Source organism: Trachinotus anak, unplaced genomic scaffold (assembly GCF_046630095.1).
Source record: "Trachinotus anak isolate AG129_WGS33_773 ecotype Australia unplaced genomic scaffold, CSIRO_AGI_Tana_v1 ptg000016l, whole genome shotgun sequence".
Classification (NCBI taxonomy): Eukaryota; Metazoa; Chordata; class Actinopteri; order Carangiformes; family Carangidae; genus Trachinotus; species Trachinotus anak.
The window spans coordinates 2,589,870-2,614,806 of record NW_027273867.1 but is presented as its reverse complement, the minus strand read 5'-3'; the positions used below and the strand labels follow the sequence as shown (position 1 = coordinate 2,614,806).

The following is a 24,937-nucleotide window of genomic DNA, read 5'->3' as shown; positions in this document are numbered from 1 at the left end:
TTATAAGTGCTGCATAGCCTGTTGTTTAGATCGTTCACTGTGATCAGCTTAATAAGCCAAATATCACTAGTTAAAGGACCAATATCCGACCAGACGAGCTCGGTTCTCTGGCTCCGTTATTGTGTAGCGATATTGTGGTGATTATTAACTGTGGTGACGATCTCTTGTGGACTCTTTCCTCTCTTCACTTCTATTCTCCCTCTCTTCTCCCAATCACGCACCTCATGTGCTTCACGGAGACGTGGCTGTGTGGATCAATTCCAAACTCTGCGCTGGAGCTGGCCGGCTTCCAGCTCTTCAGAGCGGATCGCGACACAGAGCTGTCCGGCAAAACGAAAGGTGGAGGAATCTGCTTTTATGCTAACAGTGGCTGGTGCAAAGACGTGACAGTGATCCTGCAGCACTGTTCTCCTGACCTGGAAACTTTCATCATAAACTGCAGGCCCTTCTACTCCCCCCGTGAGTTCACCTCAATCATCCTGGTCGGTGTTTACATCCCACCACAGGCCAACGTGCAGGAGGCACAGCGGGCGCTCGCCGACCAGATACTGTGTGTGGAGCAGACCAACCCGGACTCCGTAGTTATTGTCCTTGGTGACTTTAACAAAGGTGACCTCAGTCATGAACTGCCCAAATACAGACAGTCTGTTAATTGCCCGACCAGAGAGGGGAACACTCTGGACCACTGTTACACCACAATCAGTGGTGCTTATCACGCCGTCCCCCGGGCTGCACTGGGCCACTCTGACCATGTCATGGTCCACCTGATTCCCACATACAGACAGAAACTAAAACTGTGTAAACCTGTTGCGAGGACATCGAAGCAGTGGAGCAGTGAAGCCATAGAGGATCTGCGGGCATGTTTGGACCGCACTAACTGGGAAGTGTTCAGGACTGCTTCCAACAGTCTAGATGAGTTCACAGAGGCTGTGATGTCATACATCAGCTTCTGTGAGGACTGCTGTATCCCATCACGCACCAGGGTGAGTTATAACAATGACAAACCCTGGTTCACAGCTAAGCTCAGTCAGCTCAGGAGGCAAAAGGAGGAAGCTTTCAGGAGTGGGGACAGGGACAGGTTTAAAGAGTCCAAGTACAGGTTTAGCAAGGCGGTGAGAGAAGCTAAACGTCTGTACTCTGAGAAACTTCAGCTCCAGTTCTCAGCCAACGACTCTGCTTCTGTCTGTAAAGGGCTCAGACAGATCACAAACTACAAACCTAAACCCCCCCACTCCATTAATGACTTCCATCTGGCCAACGATCTGAATGAGTTCTACTGCCGCTTTGAAAGACAATGGGACAAGCCTGACACTAACCTCCACATCAGAGCCACATCAGAACCCCCCTCCTCCTCCCCTACCAAAGGAACGTCTCTCTCTATCCTGGAGAGAGATGTCAACAGGCTTTTTAAGAAGCAGAACCCCCGCAAAGCAGCCGGTCCTGACTCTGTCTCTCCATCATCCCTGAAGCACTGTGCTGATCAGCTGTCTCCAGTGTTCACAGACATCTTCAACACCTCACTGGAGACCTGCCACGTGCCAGCCTGCTTCAAATCCTCCACCATCATCCCTGTCCCCAAAAAACCAAGGCCCACAGGTCTAAATGACTATAGACCCATTGCCCTGACCTCTGTGGTCATGAAATCATTTGAGCGCCTTGTCCTGTCCCATCTCAAATCCATCACTGACCCACTCCTGGACCCCCTGCAGTTCGCCTACAGAGCCAACAGGTCTGTAGATGACGCCGTCAACATGGCTCTCCACCTCATCCTCCAGCACCTGGACTCCTCAGGGACCTATGCCAGGATCCTGTTTGTGGACTTCAGCTCTGCCTTCAACACCATCATCCCGGCTCTGCTGCAGGACAAGCTCTCCCAGCTGAGCGTGCCTGACTCCACCTGCAGGTGGATCACCGACTTCCTGTCTGACAGGAGGCAGCACGTGAAGCTAGGAAAGCATGTGTCTGACTCCCAGACCATCAGCACTGGATCCCCGCAAGGCTGCGTTCTTTCTCCTCTGCTCTTCTCCCTGTACACCAACACCTGCACCTCCAGCCATCAGTCTGTCAAGCTCCTGAAGTTTGCAGACGACACCACTCTCATTGGACTCATCTCTGATGGCGATGAGTCTGCCTACAGGTGGGAGACTGACCATCTGGTGACCTGGTGCAGGCAGAACAACCTAGAGCTAAACGCTCTGAAGACAGTGGAAATGATAGTGGACTTCAGGAAGAGCCCAGCCCCACCCACCCCCATCACCCTGTGCGACTCCCCCGTGGCTACCGTGGAGCATTTTCGCTTCTTGGGAACCACCATCACACAGGATCTCAAATGGGAGCTAAACATCAGCTCCCTCATCAAAAAAGCTCAGCAGAGGATGTATTTCCTGAGGCAATTGAAGAAGTTCAACCTGCCAAGGACTATGATGGTGAACTTCTACACCTCCATCATTGAGTCCATCCTCACCTCCTCCATCACCATCTGGTACGCTGCTGCCATGGAGAGGGACAATAACAGACTGCAGCGTATCATCCACTCTGCTGAGAAGGTGATTGGCTGCAATCTTCCGTCCCTCCAGGACCTGTACACCTCAAGGACTCTGAGGCGTGCAGGGAAGATTGTAGCTGACTCCTCCCACCCTGGACACAAACTCTTTGAGACACTCCCCTCTGGCAGGAGGCTGCGGTCCTTCAGGACCAAAACCTCTCGCCACAAAAATAGCTTCTTCCCATCTGCTATTAGCCTTATCAACAAGGCTAGAGAGCCCCACTGTTGCTGATCAATTGCACCAATCACCAGAAAAAATTCCTTGTATGTGAAAACATACTTGGCAATAAAACTGATTCTGATTCTGATTCTGATTCTCATCCACCTCTCTCTCTCATTCAGGCCCTAGAGTGTGATCGCGTCATACACGTAAGGCTCAAGGCCCCTCCCTCTGTTCTCGTTGTTCACGCCATTCACGCTCTGCAGCCAGCCGCCATCTTGGCTCTAGCGAGTAACTCACGCTGCCGCCATCTTGGTTCCTACTGACACGTCACTCACGTAACTTCGTCACCATCCTCGCTCTCTCTCTCTCTCTCTCTCTCTCTCTCTCTCTCTCACACACACACACGGTTGTTACATATGTGTTTTGCCTGTAATTATCTAGTTAGCAACCAATGTTTGTTTTAGTTATAGTTGGATTATAATCGGTTTAATATTAAGTGATGTTAATTATTACTCTTATTAATAAATCCTGTTATAATTTAACTAGTCATTGTCTGTGATTATTGTGACTATATTTGTGATAACAGCTGGATTCACAACAGTCAGTGCTCGAATTTATCCTTCAACCAACCTTCTGAGACTGTATTTTGAACCATCAATCTGGTCATTGGTCCCTGGTGACAGGGTGGTGCCCCGAGGTTACTACTTGTAGTAAACATCTATATATGTATTGGTGATTATCACTGATAATCATTAATATTATAAGCCAATAACCAAATTGCTCCTACCTGTGCCCCAACAGTTGCAATCAGAAATATTCAACCCCCCAAAGATTTTAAGGATTTATCAATATAAGTTTTTTCAAAGAGCAAGATTCTGCTTTGGATGACTCCTTTATGAGTTGAGTGATACATAAAATCAACAGAAAATGCATGATGTTGTATTTGTGTGTAACAGTATATTATATATAGTATTGTTATTTTTAAAGCTTTCTGACAGTTTTTATGGCCTAAAGCTGAGTTGAAACATAATTAAGCCTCTAGGAACTCTATAATGATCCCATTTGCTTCGGCTGTGATGCATATATAAACCCCATCCATGAAGGTATTCAAGGTGAGTTGCAATCATGGGAAAGACAAAGGAGCTTCCACAAAAGCTGACAGAGGAGATTATTTCATCACACCTGAAGGGCCTTGGGTGTAAGAAGATTTCCAAAACATTTAACATTCCAAGAGACACCACTGGGAGCATTATAAGTAAGTTTAAAACTTATGGAACAGCTGCAAACCTGCCTGGCCGTGGAAGAAAGCCCAAAATGTCATCAAGGGCCCATAGCATCTTAGTCAGGACAGGAGAAACCCCCGTGTGACTGCAAGACACCTACAGGATGACCTGATGAAGGCTGGTACAAGTGCTTCAGTGGCAACTATAAGACATGCACCGAATAAACAAGGACTTCATGGCCGGACTCCAAGACGCACTCCGCTCTTGACCACAAGGAACATCAAAAGTCGAGTAGAATATGCCAGGAGGAATTTGAATAAGACTACAGAGTTTTGGGAGACAGTTCTATGGACTGATGAAATCAAACTGGAACTGTTTGGACATATGGACCAGCGTGTGAAAGGTCAGGCTTATGACCAGAACAATACCATCCCCATGGTCAAGCATGGAGGTGGGTCATTGATGATGTGGGGCTGTTTTTCTGCAGCAGGAACTGGCAATCTTGATCATGTATCTGGCATCATGGATTCCCAGAAATACCAGGCCATTTTAAAGAGGAATGTGATGCCTTCTGTTGACAAATTAAACCTTGGTGATCATTGAACTTTCCAGCAAGACAATGATCCCAAGCACACCTCCAAATCAACCAAAGCTTGGTCGAGAAAAAGATCCTGGAACATCCTGGAGTGGCCTTCAGTCACCAGATTTAAATCCAGTTGATAATCTTTGGTGGGATTTAAAGAAGGCAGTTGCAGCACGGAAGCCATCAAACATCACTGAGCTCGAGGCTTTTGCACGTGAAAAGTGGGTAAAGATTCCGATTGACAGGTGCAAGAAGCTTGTCAGCACTTACCAAAAACGTTTGTTAGGAGTTATAAAAGCTAAAGGATGCTCCACAAAGTACTTAAGCTGGGGGTTGAATAATACTGCACATGCACATTTGTTAATTAGAGTTACATTTTTCATTTGATCTTCAAAGTTAAGTCAACTTCTGTTGTCAAAATAACTCAAATATGTATCAATAATTGTAGTTGTTTAATGAGGTTTTTTGTCATTTATCATCATCTTTCATGCACATCACTATAATGTCTTTTGAGGTGAGGGGGTTGAATATTTCTGATTGCAACTGTGTATAAATCCAACATTCAAGTATCCTGCAAACTCTATGCAGACGCACAGATCTGTAGTAGCAGTGACAGAGCAGACACACAGCCGGTGTGAACATACTCACATGTTTTTCATCAGCAATGGCAGCTGCAATGCACATGCCACACATTCAGTGTCTCTCTGGTGTGAGGGGACCCACTTATTGTCCTTCCTGTCCACTGACCCCGTGTCCTGTTTTTCTCCTTTGTGATTGCCTGCCACACCTTATTGTGTTACACCTGTGTTCCTGTACCGGTGTCTCTGTCTTCCCCTTTTCTCTTGGTCAGTTTTGTTCTTGTTTGTTCTAGTTGTCTTCCCCCTTTCCCCTTGTGCTCCCGTTTCCTTACTTGAGTTTTGTGTTCCTGCCTAATCTTCAGTTTTTTCACCTTTAGACTTAGTCCTTTGTGTTGTTTTGTTGAATAAATCTTTGAACACTACCTGCCAGTCTTTGTGTCTGCAATTATAACACATGCAAAATAAGAAAAATATGCAAAAGAAAAACAAGGACCCATAACAAACACTGATCAACCTAAGGATAAATGATAAATCAATAACAGTGGTAAGTGGAAACATATAATCTCTCTTCCTCTCTCTCTCACTCTCTCTATCTCTCTTTCTCTCTCTATCCGTCAGTGGTTATCAGTGATGTTGAAGAGACTTCAGAGAACAAAGGACCTTCCTCCATTCAGAATTGGGTTCCTCTTCCTCAGACTGAAGGTAAAACCGCCGTGTTCTCTTGTAGGTATAGAAACCCTGAAAGACAAAATGTAGCTTTAGAGCAGGAATCTGTAAGTAAATTTGGCCTCGGCCCAATTTTTTCTAATCAATTCCATGCTGGGCCAGAACATAATCAAAGGCTAATTTTAAGAAACTGACTGATAAAAAAAGCAACTTAAATTTACTTTATTAGAGTCACATACATACATTTGACTGATTCATTGAATTTTTTCATATAACATCATATGTCCTCTATTTCAGAGGTCTATCAAGCAAGAATCTTCAGAACCTTCTGTCAGAACTTTTCATAATAAAAGCCAAAAGCTTGTTTGAACTCCTGCAGTTTTATTTTGTAGACAAAATGGCTAAAGAGGAAGTGATTCTGTGGGTAACTGTTACTACTATGACAAAGGTCTATTGTAGAACCAGGGACTGCGCGCTGCTCCTGATGTGACATGGCTGTGTCTGTCATTCACTCTCAACATGGATAAAAGTATAATAAGCAGCAGCAGCTACAGCTGAATGTGACACTGTCAGTTCAATATTGTCAGATTTAAAAAAAATCTTATTATCAAAATAATCTGGCGGGCCAGATATTGCCCATGGGCTGCCAGTTGCCAGCCACTGCTTTAGAGTTTAAAAATTGTATTTTAGTAAGTTCTATGACCGTAACCCCTAAACTAGTCTCTTTCTACTCACCAGCTCCACCTAGAGAACATCTGATGGTTGACTGAAAAAAATGCTTGGACATAAATTAAATAGTCGTTTGGTTTACCAAAAATATCACATTACGAGACCCCCATCCCCTTTGTCCAAAACATACCTGCATGAGACACGAGTGTCGTACTCCCTCTCAGCCCCCAGAGCAGCTGTCATCAGGTATTCTGTAGTTAAATACAAATGAATCTAATTCTGGTGTCTTTTCACCAGCACATCATGAGTTTTAACTCTGGCAGAAAAGACTCTGAACATGCTCCTCCTTTGAGTGCTCCACTTCTGACCTGCATACCCTCTCAAGTAACCTGACTCACTTAACTCACTATACCCAAGACACCAGTGATGAAACTGTTTTGGTTTGGCCTGGTTCCATTGAACCTTCCCAGTCTGTGAAAGATGCACCAGGCACAACAGGGTCTTTACCCTCCAGTTCATCAGCAGAGTAGCTAGTGTGGCTCCAGTGGTGGTCTGAGGGTTTGTTCAACATTTTAGCAGAAACCTTCAAAACTTTGTTTCAAGGTTACCTTCCCCCATGTTTTTCTGGATGCCATCCTTTAATGTCCCTACTGTGCATTTATCACAACCATATGTCTAATGTTGTTCCCTTTCAGGAAGTGTTTGAACTCTGTACTCACTGAGCTCAGCCAATTATTTCTGATGTACAGTAGGGATTCTGTGAATGCTGAAGATAATCCTCAGTTGTTTCACTGTCATGGATCTAAGCGTAAAGGTAGCTGGTGTAACCTGCTGGGCATTGCCACCTGTTGTACCTCTTTCGATGCCCATGGTTCAGCTGTTCAGCAGTGTTCTTTCCCTAAAACCTGCCCTTCCTCATCAGCCACAGCCAAAAGCCTTTCTCTGCCTCATTTGTCAGATCTTTTTTTGCCTTCTTGAGTTTTCCTCCTGTCACTGCTGTACCCAATAACAGTCGTATGGTTGACAGTCACATGAAGCCTCAGTATCTAACCTGCAATGGGTAGATGTTGGTACTTCAACCAGCTGTCCTGCACCTAACAACCAGAATTGAGTTATTGGACTTCTTTCATTCAAAGGCAGATTTGAATTTACATTATTGTTTTGCATTATGATGTAATGTTAACTTGAATGGACCCCCTCACCATGCACGGCGGGTCTGTGCCCCTCCAGCTTGCGCCTGCAGGGGTGGTGGCCCTACGGCTTGGGCACCCCGGCTCGGCTCCCCGCTGGCTGGGCGGCGCAGGGATGGAGAACGTATTGGGGCCAGTCAGGGATCTGGCCCCAGTGGGGGGGTGCATGCCTCGCCTGCCCTTGTTGCTCCACTACACCACATTCCACATGACAGTAGGGCCTCTGAGGGGCGGTGCGGGGACAAGGCAGGTTGATGGGCAGGACTGCCCACCGGCCCTGCTTTTGTTGTTGTGCTGCTCCTCAATTTTAAATGCACATTAGATATCACATGACACTAGGGCCTTGGGGGGTGGGATAGGGCAGGTGAGACTCTGCCGTCTACCAGCGGTGGAGTACCCATGCCCCATCTGCTCCCTCAATTTTAATACACTTTAGTCATCCACACGACCCACAAGCCATATGACACTAGGGCTTTGGGGATAGGGAAGGGCAGGGAGGACCCAACTGCCTGCTAGCGGTGGGGTACCCATGCCCTGACCGCTCCCCCAATTTTAAGGCACTATAGTCACCCACACACCCAACTCACTCACGCACACATACGCACACCCACACATACACACTTTGCACCCACACCAGACGTAGGGTGGGGAGAGGATGGCCCCCCTGTCTATCTGTCCCTGGTGCCGTGTGGACTGTGCGGGGAGCCTGCCATGTGGGGGAAGAAGATCCATTGCGGGGATGTCATGGGTGGCCCTGGTGGGGGTGGGCGGCCTCATCTTGTGGGTGGCGGGCCGGGTTCGGGGCTCCGGCAGGTAATCCGGGCATTTCTGGGATGCCCTGGGTCCCGCCGACGGATTTGGGGGATTGGGTTTGGGGCTGGGCGGGGGGGCCTGCTGTTCTCTATCCACCCGGGCTTGGCTTCCCGGCGGGGGGGGGTGGGGACTCTGTCTGCCCTCCTTCCCCCATTTGTCCTGCAGGGTCACTGGGGCCGGAATACTGGGCCGCCGCAGCTGGCTGGGGTCTTTCCCGCTGGGTGGGCAGGGGCTGGGGGGTTGGGGCCTCTCCGGTGCGTGGCGGGCTCTCCGCCGGGAGTGTGGGCAGGTCTTCAGTTGCCGGGGCCATTTGGCTCTGGGTCCGGCTCGTGCTGGGGTTGGTGGTCGTGGGCTGGCTCTGGGGCTTCCTGCCCACTGTCCCTCTACGGGCCTCCTTGCGCTGGGGGCTGTTGCCTCTGTACTCCCTTGCGGGCTCCTCCTTGGGTCGGGCACGTGGCTGCCGGGGGGGCATGCTGCCGCGGGTCCTTGGGCTCTGGGGGTGGCTGGGAGTCTCGGTGGCCTGGTTTCTGGCCACCTGTGCCTTTGGTCTGGGGGGGCGCTGTTACTGCAGCCCCCACATCAATTACCCACCACATCCAATGACAAATCGCTACACACTTGCATACACACATGAACACATACACATACATACACGCACACATTCCTAGCCCTTCCCTCATACACACACACACAGACAGATTCACACACACACACACACACACATATACACAAATACACATACGGAGCATCCAATGGTTAAGAACTATAGAGTGACCATAAATGTGGATATTATTAGCTATTGTTATTGTTACTGTGGTTGTTTCTCTGTTGTTGTGTTGTTGTTGTTGTTTTTCCCCATCTCCCCACTCCCATTTTTCTTTTCCCCATATATTCTCTCTGTTTTCCTCTTCCTGTCCACTCTCATTCCTGATGCGGTCCGGTTGTCTTAATAAAGTTAAAATATGCGATAGATAGTAAATCTGCCCCAACAACACAAGGCATCCAGACCACTCATACTGCTTGCCAATGATATTGGGACAGGACAAAAAAAAAAAAAAAAAAAAAACTTGAATGGACCCCAGGGAAAGAAGTTGCTACAGTGGCAGTGACTAATAGGGATCCAAATGAAATAAATATTCACTTACTGAAGTAGGTACAGGAGAAAATGGCCAAGTTGTTAACCACAGGTTACCTTGCTGACATGGATTAGTTATCATGAGGCTTGTTCTCTCAAGCTCCACACCCCACCCTCGTCAAAACAGTGACAGAAACTGTGCAAAAATCAGAAATTAACTAAGATCATATGGTTTTGGTTTTTTAATGCCTTAGTCTTGTTTTCCTATATTGACAGGGTTTACAAGTACAGGTCTTTCAGTGCCATTGTTTCTCCTTTCATTTCAGGTTTTTTTTTCAGTACCAAAGTTGAATGTCACTGTTCAAACCCCATACTGTTGCATCTCAGAGGAAGATCTCCCACCTGTTTTTTTCAAGTTTTTTTCTGGCCAAAATTAGAATTACAAACTTCTCGTTGAAAGCTCCATACATGAACTCATAACTAGCTTTCTGCATATTAAGTATCTTCTGATGGTATCTTCATCTGAAAATTAACTGCTCTTGCTGTCTTACCTGTGGGTCTAATAGTTACATGCCTAACTGCAATGAACAGCTAGAAAATTTGAACAGTTGTCAACTCAGATGGCAGCAGCAAACAGCTGTACATGTAGAGTGTGAGAAGGACAGCAGTCCTTGCTGCTGCTGAAAGTCCTCCTTACAGTGGAAACAATGGATTTGGCTGCTTGCTGTCTACTAGAATTTCTACACCTCAATATCAGGATGTGATTGCTCAAATAGTATCCACAGACAACTTACTTTGCCTAAACTTATAAACGTTTTTTTAACTAAATGTAGGAAACATCTTCACACCATTTGCTTCAGCTTTTAAGGATGTAGTGTGTTAAAAATCATTCTTTGTTTCTCTTCAGCACAATTACTTCAAACAAAAATCTGTATTTACTTTGTCTAGAAGCAAGGAAAGAGGCATCTGTAGACATACACCTCATACACCTAATTTTTCTCTTCATGTTCAACACAGATGTGATGGTTCCTGTACCTGAGCCACAGTCCATCAAATGTTACCAACAGATGCTTCAATCCAACTTCCAGGACAAGTTTATGTGTGCACAGGAAGGATGGGCGGAAGATAAACAGCGTCTGGTTGACATCTACACAGAGTTGTATATCACAGTCGGGGCTGACGTACATATCAACACTCAGCATGAGGTCAGACTGATTGAGAAGGCATGGAAGCCAGCAGAAACAGAGAAACCAGTTAAATCCAGTGACATGTTCAAACACCCCTCTGGAGACGACAGACCCATGAGAACAGTGCTGACCAATGGAGTCGCAGGAATTGGAAAAACATTCTTTGTAAACAAGTTTGTGTTGGACTGGGCTGAAAAAAAAAACAATCAAGATGTGCATCTTGTTTTCCCCTTCACCTTCCATCGGCTGAATTCACTGAAGGGAAAAGAGTTTCGTTTGGCAGAGCTCATTCATGAATGTATCCCAGAAACTATAGACATCAAAGAGGAAGCTCTGAATTACATCTTTAAAACTTTACAGTACTCAGGAAACTCCAACTTTGACAAGAGCAAATTCAAACTTCTGTTTGTGTTTGATGGACTGGATGAAAGCCGCCTTCATCTGGACCTTAATGTCAATGATATTGGCTCTATTGATGTGACGAAGTCAACTAAAGCAGATATGCTGTTGAAGAAACTCATCAATGGGAAACTGCTACGCTCTGCTCGCATCTGGATAACCACACGACCTGCAGCAGCCAATCAGATCCCTCGAAAGTTTTTCGACAGCATGACAGAGGTCAGAGGGTTCATGGATCCACAAAAGGAGGAGTACTTCAGGAGGAGGTTCAGAGATGAGGAACAGGCCAGCAGGATCATCTCCCACATCAAGACATCACGAAGCCTCCACATCATGTGCCACATCCCAGTCTTCTGCTGGATCACTGCTACAGTTCTGGAGGATGTGTTGAAAACCAGAGAGGGAGGAGAGCTGCCCAAGAGCCTGACTGAGATGTACACAGAGTTCCTGGTGTTTCAAATGGATCGGACAAAAGAGAAGTATGGCCCAGAAAAGTGCATTCAGTACATTGAGTCATTAGCAAAATTGGCTTTTCAGCAGCTGGAAAAGGGAAACCTGATCTTCTACGAGGAAGATCTTAAAGAGAGTGGCATTGACTTCAGAGCAGCCTCAGTGTACTCAGGAGTGTTCACAGAGATCTTTAAAAAAGAGCGTGGAAGGAAAGAGAAAGACAAGGTCTTCAGCTTTGTGCATCTGAGCATTCAGGAGTTTTTGGCTGCTGTTTATGTGGAGATGTCTCTCATTAACAGCAACAAGAATGTGATGCCTTTGCCACCACTGTCACGTCAAAACCTGCGACTGCTTTTCAGGAGAACCTCTGCAGCAAAGATCCACAGGATTGCCATCAACAGGGCCTTACAGAGTCCAAATGGTCACCTGGACTTGTTCCTTCGCTTTCTCCTGGGTCTTTCACTGCAGACCAATCAGGATAAACTACAGGACCTGCTAAAAAAGAAAGACAGTAGCTCACCAACCAATCAGGAAACAGTCAATTACATTAAGAAGAAGATCAGTGAGAATCTGTCTCCAGATAGAAACATCAACCTGTTCCACTGTCTGAATGAAGTGAATGATGGTTCTCTGGTGGAGGAGATCCAACAGTACCTGAGATCAGGACGTCTCTCCACAGATAAACTGTCTCCTGCTCAATGGTCCGCTCTGGGCTTCATCTTACTGTCTTCAGAAAAAGATCTGGATTTGTTTGACCTGAAGAAATACTCTGCTTCAGAGGAGGCTCTTCTGAGGCTGCTGCCAGTGGTGAAAGCCTCCAACAAAGCTCTGTAGGTGCTCTGATAACTGCAAATACTAACAGTATCAGATGTGTGGGCTTGTATTGTTTCTTTAGTGTGTATCCATCTGTGTTTATTTCTACAGATGAATGCCACCATGCAAAATGATTTCTTAACAAACTGGGCCCATATTCACAAAGCATTTTATTTTATCACTAAAAGTACTCCTAAGTCTCACTAAACATTTCTAACTAAAAGTTTTCTGCTAAATCCTCTTCAGAAAGCTGCTGAGACCAAGTTTTACGTAGGAAAAGCAAAAAACTCCTGAGCTAAGCTCCGTTGTTTCAAGAATCACAGCGATTGGCCGATGAAAGACCAGTCTGTGCTGGTAATAGGTAATGGTGTTATATAATGATAAGAACAACAAAAAATATTAAAAGTAGTATTATTATTATTAGATTACAATATCATGGACAGTTGTCATTTTTGTGTAATGTGTGTGTGCAACCAAAATGTTTAATTTCTCCAGTTGTCTTATTGTGATATACACTGTCCCAGTGTTTCAGTTGATTTCAGTGACCTGTCAGAACTAATGTCTGTTTGCCATAAGTGTGTATGTGTGTGTGTGTGTGTGTGTGTGTGTGTGTGTGTGTGTGTGTGTGTGTGTGTGTGTGTTTATGTGTGTGTGTGTGTGTGTGTGTGTGTGCGTGTGTTTCCTCTACACCACTACTAACTTTCCCAGACTGAGGAGACACTTTTAGCATGAAGCAGCTTTTTGAATTAAACGTTTTCAGAATTCAGGATTAATCTCTGGCTCTGTCACGAGCCATGCCCATAGTAAGAAATGTAGAGTTTCTTCCATAGAAGTGTGACAATGCTTTCAAGAGATGGAAGGAAAGTGGGCTGAGTACAATTAATCACTAAACTTAGGAAAGACACATCCATTGTTGTTTCTCCTAAATCAGTAGGTTAGAAGCTGCTTTTAGCCTTAAGATGCTTTGTGAATATGGGCCCTGGTTCTTGTTGATGACCAATATGTATTTGTGTCAATTACTGTGATCTGAGAATGTGACGAATATTTTACAATGTAACATCTTGTTATATAATGTTATTATTTAATGTTTCCCCGTACTGTTCCCTTTTCTGTAATGTGTTTCTCTTTACAAACATAATGAAAACACAACACAGCTAAAATCTTCTTATCATTAACTCTCCTTCAGGCTGAGTGGCTGTAACCTCTCAGAGAGAAGCTGTGAAGCTCTGTCCTCAGTTCTCAGCTCCCAGTCCTCTAGTCTGAGAGAGCTGGACCTGAGTGACAACCAGCTGCAGGATTCAGGAGTGAAGCTGCTCTCTGCTGGACTGGAGAGTCCACACTGTGCACTGGAGACACTCAGGTCAGGTCACACTGAGATGCTGTTGTGTAACACTGTGTTGAACCTCAATCATTAAATGCTGTATGATGTAGTTGTTGTGCTGTATATAACACGCAGATTCACCAAAGATGAAAACAATGCTTTGCTTTGTTGTGACAGTAACAGTTTAGTTCAGGATTGTCTCTGTGATTTCTACTTTGTGCTTGACCTTCAACATGTTTAGATCATCATGTGTCTGACCTGTGTTTTGTCCGACAAACTACAACATCTGTTTCATCCAGATGTTAATATTGTGGACTCCTTCACTTGTAGAGGAGTAAAATCTGATCAGTCTGAGCAGCATTGGTCCTCCTCAGACTCCCCACAGGGTTGTGTCCTGTCCCCACTTTTACTTTCTACGCCACCTACAGGTTTCCAGAACAATCAGGTGAAGCAGGTTCAAGATTTTATCTGCCCCATATGCAATAAATTCTCTGATTTTTAATGCACCATAATCTGCTGCAAAGAGAGAGACCAAGAACAGCTGAATATACTTATATAATAATACTTGATATAATAGTAATAACCATAGGTAATGGTGTTATATAATGGTAATAATAACAAAAAATACAAATTATTAACATAAGTATGTTCAGTTATTGTAATGTGTATTGTGTGTGTACAACCAGTTTGCTTAATTTCTTTAGTTGTCTTATTGTGATATATACATTCCAAATGTTTCAGTTGATTTCAGTGATATGTCAGAACTAATGTCTGTTTGCCATAAGTGTGTGTGGGTGTGTGTGTGTGTGTGTGTGTGTGTGTGTGTGTGTGTGTGTGTGTGTGTGTGTGTGTGTGTCTGTGTGTGCAATTTCCCTGTTAAAAGTGTTTAGGAGGGAAAGTCATCAGATGAATTGTCCTATGATGGGGGGTCTGCAGAGAACATTTATGGTTTCTCCAAGGTGTCAGCATTGGAAAGCTTTCATTGCAAAACTTCATCATAATTTTCCCAGTTGCCAAGTAACACAGTGTTGCGAAGTGACTTTTTTTTTTTGTGACTGTTTTTGTGATTTTGTCTCTTTAACTGAGTTACACGTCCTCTCCACCACTTCTAACATTCCCAGACTGAGGTGATACTTTTAGTAGTTTGTACTTTAGTTTGTACTTTTAATTACACTTAGTCAAAAAAAATCAGGAGTCCTAAAGTTAGGACTGACACGCCCATTATTGTTTCTCCTAAATCAGTAGGTTAGAAGCTACCTTTAGCCTTAAGATGCTTTGTGAATAAGAACCCTGAATCTTGTTGATGACCAATATGTATTTGTGTCAGTTATTGTGACTGGAGAATGTGACGAATATTTTACATCTTGTTATATAATGTTATTATTTAATGTCCTTGCCCTTTACAAACACAATGAAAACACAACACAGCTAAAATCTTCTTATCATTAACTCTCCTTCAGGCTGAGTGGCTGTAACCTCTCAGAGAGAAGCTGTGAAGCTCTGTCCTCAGTTCTCAGCTCCCAGTCCTCTAGTCTGAGAGACCTGGACCTGAGTGACAACCAGCTGCAGGATTCAGGAGTGAAGCTGCTCTCTGCTGGACTGGAGAGTCCACACTGTGCACTGGAGACACTCAGGTCAGGTCACACTGAGATGCTGTTGTGTAACACTGTGTTGAACCTCAATCATTAAATACTGTATGATGTAGTTGTTGTACTCTATATAACACACAGATTCACCAAAGATGGAAACAACATTTTATTGTATTGTGACAGTAACATGTCCATAATCATGGACAGTTATTGTGTTGTGTATTGTGTGTGTACAACCGGTATGTTTAATTTCTTCAGTTGTCTTATTGTGATATATACTGTCCCAATATTTCAGTTGATTTCAGTGAACTGTCAGAACTAATGTGTGTGTGTGTGCGCGCGCGTGCGCTCAAATGCAGTTTTCTTGTTGAATATGTTAAGGAGGAAAAGTCTAAAAGGACCACACCGTTGGTTTTAGAGAAAAGATTATTGATTAGAACACATCTGATCGTTAAAATCACATTAAACTTTTTTTCACACTGACATTAACAAATATAAATTAAATGTTTTCATGTTCCAACATGACTTTGAAGTCATGTGACCAAAGTAATGTCGTCACCACTGCATGAAGTGAGTGAATTATTTGTTGAGTTTCCTCCAAATTTGAGTCTGACATGTTTGTTGTCTTTGAGAACTTGAGGATCTTTAGTAGAATCTCTAATAAACATGAGTTTGTATAGATGGAGCCACAGGTGGAGCTGGCAGAGTTGAAGAGGTGGAGTCACTACGTCTTTATTGAAGCAGCAGCATGTTGTCATTAATATTAATGAAAGCTGTTGTCACTGTTTGTATTTGACTGTTTGAAGCAGCTTCCTGTTGGTTCAGGTGTTTGAGTTTCATTTTCTAAATTTCTACTTTCTAAACCTTCTTCAGCTCTGAACAGATGATGAAACACTGAACGCTTTCAAGCAGCAACTTTGTCTCCTAAACTCACATCTTTGATTCTTTATTCAGATTGAGGCACTGCAGTTTGTCAGAGATCAGCTGTTCTTCTCTGGGCTCAGCTCTGAAGTCCAACCCCTCCCATCTGAGACACCTGGACCTGAGCTTCAACCTGAACCTGCAGGATTCAGACCTGAAGGGTCTGTGTGGTTTTCTGCAGAGTCCAGACTGTAGACTGGAGACTCTGAGGTCAGTTCACTGACTGTTACTGTTGTAGATCTTATATCTTTAATCCACAACTGAACCTAATTTATCTTCACACACAACTCTTATTAACCACTGTTATCTGTCATTATTATTGATAACACCATTACCTACACAGCTGTTCCTGGTCTCTCTCTCTCTCTCTCTTTTCTCCTCTCTCCTCCCCCCACCCCCCTTTTTTATCTCCTCCTAAACCCAACCGGTCGAGGCAGACCCCCACCCTGACCCTGGTTCTGTTGGAGGTTTCTTCCTGTTAAAAGGGAGTTTTTCCTCCCCCCTGTCGCCAAGCGCTTGCTCGTTGTGGGAACTGTTGGGTTTTTCTCTGTAACAAAGTAAGGTCTTGACCTGACCCTGTAAAGTGCCTTGAGATAATGTATATTATGATTTGGCGCTATACAAATAAAATTGAATTGAATTGAACTGAACTTGAATCCAGTCACTTTGACGTAGTGAATGAATGACATTGTAAATAGTTGTTGTCTCATGTTTCCAGTTGTTCTTCTCTCAGACTGAGAATGATTCTTCAGTTTCAAATCATTTCAGTCACTTGTCATGAATAATGTCTGTTCACTTCAGTTCAACCTTCACAACTCACACACTCGTATTTCTCTCAGTCACAGGACCAATGTTTTCTAAATGAACTGTGTGTGTGTGTGTGTGTGTGTGTGTGTGTGTGTTTCCTCAGCTCCTCAACAAATAAAATGATCATTTTCCAAAGTTTCATTCAATCATCTGTAATTTGTGATGAAAACCGTTTGTGTTCAGTTTAATGTGTTTAGTTTTGGATTTCCTGAGACCAGGACCAAGCAAGACCTTTGTACTGGATCAGGACTGGGTCTTTCAACTCTGATCCAGTTCAGTCATGAATAAAAGTGTTGTAGTAAGTTTTTAGTCCAACATGTCTGATCAGATATTGATTCTATATTGACAGACTGTTCTGAGATCAGCAGCAGCTGATCAACCTGTGTTGACATCAACAGGTGTATGAATGTTGTGCTGACATTTGGATGATGTGTGTAGAAGGCTGACATGATGATGATCGACAATAACAGAAGGACAAAGTCACTCTGCTCATTTTAGACAAAGATCATTGATCAAGTCAAATCTGATTGATTATCAATCATTTTATCTACATCTTTGATTCTTTACTCAGGTTGAGACACTGCAGTTTGTCAGAGATCAGCTGTTCTTCTCTGGGCTCAGCTCTGAAGTCCAACCCCTTCCATCTGAGACACCTTGAACTGAGCTTCAACAACCTGCAGGATTCAGACCTGAAGGATCTGTGTGGGTTTCTGGAGAGTCCAGACTGTAGACTGGAGACTCTGAGGTCAGTTCACTGACTGTTACTGTTGTAGATCTTATATCTTTAATCCACAACTGAACCTAATTTATCTTCACACACAACTTGAATCCAGTCACTTTGATGTAATGAATGAATGACATTGTAAATAGTTGTTGTCTCATGTTTCCAGTTGTTCTCCTCTCAGACTGAGAATGATTCTTCAGTTTCAGATCATTTCAGTCACTTGTCATGAATAATGTTTGTTCACTTCAGTTCAACCTTCACAACTCACACACTCGTATTTCTCTCAGTCACAGGACCAATGTTTTCTAAATGAACTGTGTGTGTGTGTGTGTGTGTGTGTGTGTGTGTGTTTCCTCAGCTCCTCAACAAATAAAATGATCATTTTCCAAAGTTTCATTCAATCATCTGTAATTTGTGATGAAAACCGTTTGTGTTCAGTTTAATGTGTTTAGTTTTGGATTTCCTGAGACCAGGACCAAGCAAGACCTTTGTACTGGATCAGGACTGGGTCTTTCAACTCTGATCCAGTTCAGTCATGAATAAAAGTGTTGTAGTAAGTTTTTAGTCCAACACGTCTGATTAGATATTGATTCTATATTGACAGAATGTTCTGAGGTCAGCAGCAGCTGATCAACCTGTGTTGACATCAACAGGTGTATGAATGTTGTGCTGACATTTGATGATGTGTGTAGAAGGCTGACATGATGATGATGATCCACAATTATCCATCATTTATCTACATCTTTGATTCTTTATTCAGATTGTGGGGCTGCAGGTTGTCAAAGATCAGCTGTTCTTCTCTGGGCTCAGCTCTGAAGTCCAACCCCTTCCATCTGAGACACCTTGAACTGAGCTACAACAACCTGCAGGATTCAGACCTGAAGGATCTGTGTGGGTTTCTGCAGAGTCCAGACTGTAGACTGGAGACTCTGGGGTCAGTTCACTGACTGTTACTGTTGTAGATCTTATATCTTTAATCCACAACTGAACCTAATTTATCTTCACACACAACTTGAATCCAGTCACTTTGATGTAGTGAATGAATGACATTGTAAATAGTTGTTGTCTCATGTTTCCAGTTGTTCTTCTCTCAGACTGAGAATGATTCTTCAGTTTCAGATCATTTCAGTCACTTGTCATGAATAATGTCTGTTCACTTCAGTTCAACCTTCACAACTCACACACTCGTATTTCTCTCAGTCACAGGACCAATGTTTTCTAAATGAACTGTGTGTGTGTGTGTGTGTGTGTGTGTGTTTCCTCAGCTCCTCAACAAATAAAATGATCATTTTCCAAAGTTTCATTCAATCATCTGTAATTTGTGATGAAAACCGTTTGTGTTCAGTTTAATGTGTTTAGTTTTGGATTTCCTGAGACCAGGACCAAGCAAGACCTTTGTACTGGATCAGGACTGGGTCTTTCAACTCTGATCCAGTTCAGTCATGAATAAAAGTGTTGTAGTAAGTTTTTAGTCCAACACGTCTGATCAGATATTGATTCTATATTGACAGAATGTTCTGAGGTCAGCAGCAGCTGATCAACCTGTGTTGACATCAACAGGTGTATGAATGTTGTGCTGACATTTGGATGATGTGTGTAGAAGGCTGACATGATGATGATCGACAATAACAGAAGGACAAAGTCGTTCTGCTCATTTTAGACAAAGATCATTGATCAAGTCAAATCTGATTGATTATCAATCATTTATCGACGTCTTTTATTCTTTATTCAGATTGAGGGACTGCAGTTTGTCAGAGATCAGCTGTTCTTCTCTGGGCTCAGCTCTGAAGTCCAACCCCTCCCATCTGAGACACCTGGACCTGAGTGGAAACCAGAACCTGCAGGATTCAGACCTGAAGGATCTGTGCGGTTTTTTACAGAGTCCAGACTGTAGACTGGAGACTCTGAGGTCAGACTCCATGTTTTCTTTCTGTGCTGAGATGAATGTGATGTGAAAGTTGTGTTGACACTGAGCTGCAGACATGAGGCTGATATTATACTGATCCACACTGAGGATCTTCATGGTAAAGTCTGTTTTCTTCTTCTCTGCTTTTAGTCCAGTGACTGTTTCTCTTCAAGTTTCACCTCATGACTTTTTCAAAGAACAACAGAAACACATTCAATCTGTCAGACAATAACTAATCTATCATCAATAGCTGATGGGTCCACCTCTTCTCTAAGGCTCTGTGATGTTTGTACTGACTCCAGTATTCAACCCCAGGTTGCCATAGCAACAGGTTCTTTCAGCACTTTAAATACTGTAGGTTTGACAGTGTTAAATGTTTGACCTCAGTCACCAGGTGTCTGTGTCTCTGTGGTTCCATCAACCAGTGAATTTAACATGTTTCTATAGATTTGTTCTCATGTGTCCAGAGTTCAGTCTGACATGTTTGTTGTCTTTGAGAACTTGAGGATCTTTAGTAGAATCTGCACAACATGAGTTTGTATAGATGGAGCCACAGGTGGAGCTGGCAGAGTTGAAGAGGTGGAGTCACTACGTCTTTATTGAAGCAGCAGCATGTTGTCATTAATATTAATGAAAGCTGTTGTCACTGTTTGTATTTGACTGTTTGAAGCTGTTTCCTGTTGGTTCAGGTGTTTGAGTTTCATTTTCTAAATTTCTACTTTCTAAACCTTCTTCAGCTCTGAACAGATGATGAAACACTGAACGCTTTCAAGCAGCAACTTTGTCTCCTAAACTCACACCTTTGATTCTTTATTCAGATTGATGAACTGCAGGTTGTCAGAGATCAGCTGTTCTTCTCTGGGCTCAGCTCTGAAGTCCAACCCCTCCCATCTGAGAGAACTGGACCTGAGCTTCAACCTGAACCTGCAGGATCCAGACCTGAAGGATCTGTGTGGTTTTCTGCAGAGTCCAGACTGTAGACTGGAGACTCTGAGGTCAGTTCACTGACTGTTACTGTTGTAGATCTTATATCTTTGATCCACAACTGAACCTAACTTATCTTCACACAGAACTTGAATCCAGTAACTTTGACGTAGTGAATGAATGACATTGTAAATAGTTGTTGTCTCATGTTTCCAGTTGTTCTTCTCTCAGACTGAGAATGATCTTTGATTCTTTATTCAGATTGAGACGCTGCATGTTGTCAGAGATCAGCTGTTTGTCTCTGGGCTCAGCTCTGAAGTCCAACCCCTTCCATCTGAGAGAACTGGACCTGAGCTACAACAACCTGCAGGATTCAGACCTGAAGGATCTGTGTGGTTTTCTGGAGAGTCCAGACTGTAGACTGGAGACTCTGAGGTCAGTAGAGGGGTGGAGTCAGTCCATGCTGCTCTCAGCAGTATTGTACTAAACACAGTTAGTATCAGAGCAAAGATCCAGTGTTTCTTGTAAACCTCCAACTTTCTGATTGGCTGCTTTTCTCAGTGAAGCTGTGAGAGGAGAACAGTGGCAGGCTTCAGAATTGGACAGAGAGACAGAGAGAGATCAGTCAGCCAATCAGATATCAATAATCAGGAATATATAAGGAATAGCAACAGTCTGTCTCATGAAGCCAGATGAATGTCACTCATCTTAGTTTGGGATTAACTCTGGTTTTTCAGTCTAACAGACACAGGCTCACTTTGTGGTGTGGTCGATCACCATGGTAACAGGCTGATCAACATAATAATCTATACTGCACGGCTAACCTGCTCTGAAGCAGGATCAACTCAAGGCATTACATCACACTTTATGAGCAGCCAATCAGCTCTCTGGAAAAACACTGTCACCGTTAAGACGGGATCCCAACATGGACAAAATACTGCATTTACATGAAAGTCAAAAGTGATAATGTAACCACACTGCGAATGAATGAAAAACCACAGCTTGTTGTGAATTGAGTAGGAATGTGGTCGGATCCACAGCCGTCATCATTACCTGTGATAACATGGAGCTCAGACTGTACAGACTGCTGGTACAGTGAGAGGATGATCTCAGGTTTATTCTGACTTGAGACCATAGAGTATTTAGTTTCTGGTCATGAGGAAGACAGGAAGAAATCACAAAGATTTTGTAGGGGAGTGAAAAGACTTTAGGAATGAAAGAAAACAAGAACCAGCTGATCTAAAGAAGGAGACAGGACAACAGGAGCCAATCCCAGCTTACAGGACACCAGTCTATCACAGGGCTGACATATGGAGACAAACAACTATTCACACTAACACTCACACCTACAAGTCACACCGAGAGTCTCCAATCAACCTAATGTACATGTCTTTGGACTGTGGGAGGAAGTCGGAGTACCCAGAGGGAACCCGCACAGGGAGAACATGCGAACTCCAGTCAGACAGGCCCCATGTTCCAACCCAGAACCATCTTACTGTGAGAAGACAGTGCTAACCACTATTTATTGTCTTTTAAAATATATTATAGAAAATTACAGTGAAAAATTAAATTAGTAGGTGCCAACACCACCAGGTTCATAATGGGAGAGGAGATACCAACACTGTCAGATAAACCAGTGAAGAGCCTGGGGAAGTGGTTTGATGGCAGCTTCAAGGATACTGTGAGAGTCAGGGTGGTGGGACAGGCAGGGGAGCAGCTGCAAAGAGTGGACAACAGCAACCTACCAGGGAAATACAAAGCATGGTCTTATCAACATGGGGTGTTGCCAAGGCTTTTCTGTCAACTGCTTGTGTATGACCTCCCCTTAACGACTGAACCAAAGAGCTTCAACAGTATCAATATCTACAGCTCAGAGGCCAAGCTCTGATCAGGAGATCAGGGCTCTAGTCCAGGAGTTCCAGGTGACCAAGGTGAGACGAGTGCTGGTGTTACCTTACTGTAATGTCAACAAGGTCAGGGCAGCAGGAATAGAAATCTGCCAATGGTCAGCCACAACAGCAGTGAGGAAGGCAGAGACCAGAATGCGCCATAAAGACGTCACCAGGACCACAGCAACTGTGCAGCTGGGTGTCAGGTGCATCCAGACAAGTTGAGGAAAAGTGAACCTCACAGAGAGGAGGGGGGGTTGAGGCAGTCTGAGATCCAGCACATGGCTGAAGAGGAAAGGCTGGTAAAAGCTGCTGGGATGAGGCAAGGTTCCTTCTTTGCAGCATCTACAACGTCCTTCCAAGCCCCACAAACCTTGTCACCTGTTGCCAGCAAGTGTAAAGTGAATCTTGTCTTCTTCCAGTACAGCCCTGATAGAGGGAAGATAGAGACAAGACAAGGTACTAACAACACTGACAGCATTTGTGGAGGAAACTGCAGGGAAATGCAGGAACCTCAACAAGAGGCTGCAGCTTATCACCTTTGTCAGGAGAGCAAAAAAAGGCCCCTCAGTCAATGAAAAGCAAAAAGGCTGAGAACTGACATCATTCGCTGCCTCACCTTCCCACAGGATCTGGTCCACAACAGCTAAGACTATCATCATAAAGAGCTGACAGCACCAAGGGAAGAGTGGATGGAGGAGGCTGCTCAAATTCCAGCTTCTGGTAGAGGTCAGCCCTGAGAAGAGGTGGAGAGAAAAGTGTCTGCACATGGAGGTCAGATCAAGAGGTTTCCCAGTACAGTTCCTCTGGAGAGCTTTGAAGATGGTGGGTATCAGAGGACGACAGCAGAGGAAGATCTGTAGCACAGTGGAAGAGTTGGAGGAAGAGTCACAATGGCTGTGTCTACATGGGAGAGGAGCAATGGTCAAACCACCAGGCTCAGGTCGGGCCTGATCAACCCGGCTGCTGCACCCTTCAGAGGAGGTTGTGACAAGTGCCGAAACATCCAGTGATGAAGAGAGTCACCTGATGATGAGCCAGGTAGCAGCAGCACCATCTAACTGTCGGTAAAAGGCAACGTATATAAGATCTTACAGAGGAAAGAAGAAGCTGAAATTGGTACTATTAAGATAAAATGGGAAAAAGAATTGGGAACAAAAAATACAGATGATTCATTAACTTTCTTGGAAAATAAATGAGATATTTCCTTTTTTATTTTTATGCCTTCATTGAATCGGACAGTGTAGAGAGACAGGAAACATGGAGAGAAGAGGAATGACATCAAAGAGTCCTGACAGCCCAGAGTTGAACCGAGGACTGGTACCCATGTGGTACACACCCTAACCCCTCGGCTATCAAGTCTCCCCATGTCCTGACATTTCTAAATATAAAGATGAAGCTCTCAGTGCTGGAGGACGTGTGGTGAAAGTAAAGTCTTTTATTCCTGCAAGTCACTGAATCCAGTTTGGTTGGAAGTCTTTCAGTTTCCAGAAGAGGTTTTTCCAACTGTTGTGTTGAACTTCAGAGCAGGTGATACTGGGAAAAAGCCCAACTGGAAAAGGATTTATTTATAATCCAGAGAATCTTCCTGTAGAAGTGGTGCCTTCAGGTTCCTAGAGATCTGATTGGTTTAGAGGTAACTTGTCATTATATTCTGATCTGATGTTTTAAACCTAACCTGGTCCAGAGCTGGTTACCGTGGTGATACCATGGTACCTTGCTTAACAGTGAGACTAACCCACTGATCAGGGTTATTGATACAGGATCAGTTAATACTGATTACATTCCACTCACTCTGTAACTGTTGTGGTTGTGTTTGTCTCTACAGGGTCGACAACAGGGTGATTGAAGCTTCCAGAGACAAAACCTGTGAGTACTGAAACTCTGTCTCCTGTTCGTCATCTGTCATCAATAATTTTATCACCAACATATTTATAAATTGATTTTTACAAACATTTGGTTGGAGCTCTGGAAAACGTGTTTGATTTCTTAAAGAGCTACAGGCTGTGTTTGCTTCGAGGGACTCTGGGTCCTCAGAGTCTGAACAGGTCCTGGATTTGAAGGTTTATGAATGTTGGAGCTGACAGCAGCATGAACCACATGGTGGAGCTGGAGATGGAGGAAGAGCAGCACACACAGCTACATGATCAGAATATTTTCATGTACTGCAACACTACAGTACTTCAGAGAAGATGACAGCACTGATGATTGAACTGTGATCATATTTAACTCTGAAGTAACAGGATGATGAACCACTGTGTTCTGGTTAAAGCTTAGTCCTGGAACAGGACTGTTGTGGTCAGGACTCCTGATTGGACTGGTCTTAATTCGGTCCTAGACTGAGGTGGTTTTCACAGTCCTGTCAGTATTTGTGTGCACTGGGCTGCTGGGTAATAATCCTGTATTACCCGTTGCTTCATCATTTTACATTTCTGTGGTTGTAACAAAAGATTTCAGTTGAATTGTAAATGTACATTTTACACAATGTCATCACATTTTAAA

At 43.9% G+C, this 24,937-nt stretch overlaps 1 protein-coding gene across 11 annotated transcripts in view; it reads left to right on the top strand.

Annotated features, from left to right (window-relative positions):
- The window catches only part of LOC139634540 (NACHT, LRR and PYD domains-containing protein 12-like), a 33,114-nt gene extending 8,288 nt beyond the window's left edge, over positions 1–24,826 (top strand). For 2 of the 11 annotated variants that reach the window (XM_071501027.1, XM_071501026.1), the window contains exons 4-14: positions 5,711–5,794; positions 10,523–12,371; positions 13,541–13,714; positions 15,136–15,309; positions 16,219–16,395; positions 17,564–17,737; positions 18,477–18,650; positions 19,449–19,625; positions 20,441–20,617; positions 20,808–20,981; positions 24,264–24,826. In XM_071501027.1, the coding sequence (XP_071357128.1) occupies positions 5,711–5,794; positions 10,523–12,371; positions 13,541–13,714; positions 15,136–15,309; positions 16,219–16,395; positions 17,564–17,737; positions 18,477–18,650; positions 19,449–19,625; positions 20,441–20,617; positions 20,808–20,981; positions 24,264–24,315 (3,386 nt within the window). In that variant the 3' untranslated portion in view covers positions 24,316–24,826. The remainder of the gene's footprint in view (positions 1–5,710; positions 5,795–10,522; positions 12,372–13,540; positions 13,715–15,135; positions 15,310–16,218; positions 16,396–17,563; positions 17,738–18,476; positions 18,651–19,448; positions 19,626–20,440; positions 20,618–20,807; positions 20,982–24,263) is intronic. The other 9 variants (XM_071501028.1, XM_071501031.1, XM_071501030.1 and 6 more) reach the window with 9 other exon arrangements.
- Positions 24,827–24,937: the final 111 nt, after the last annotated feature.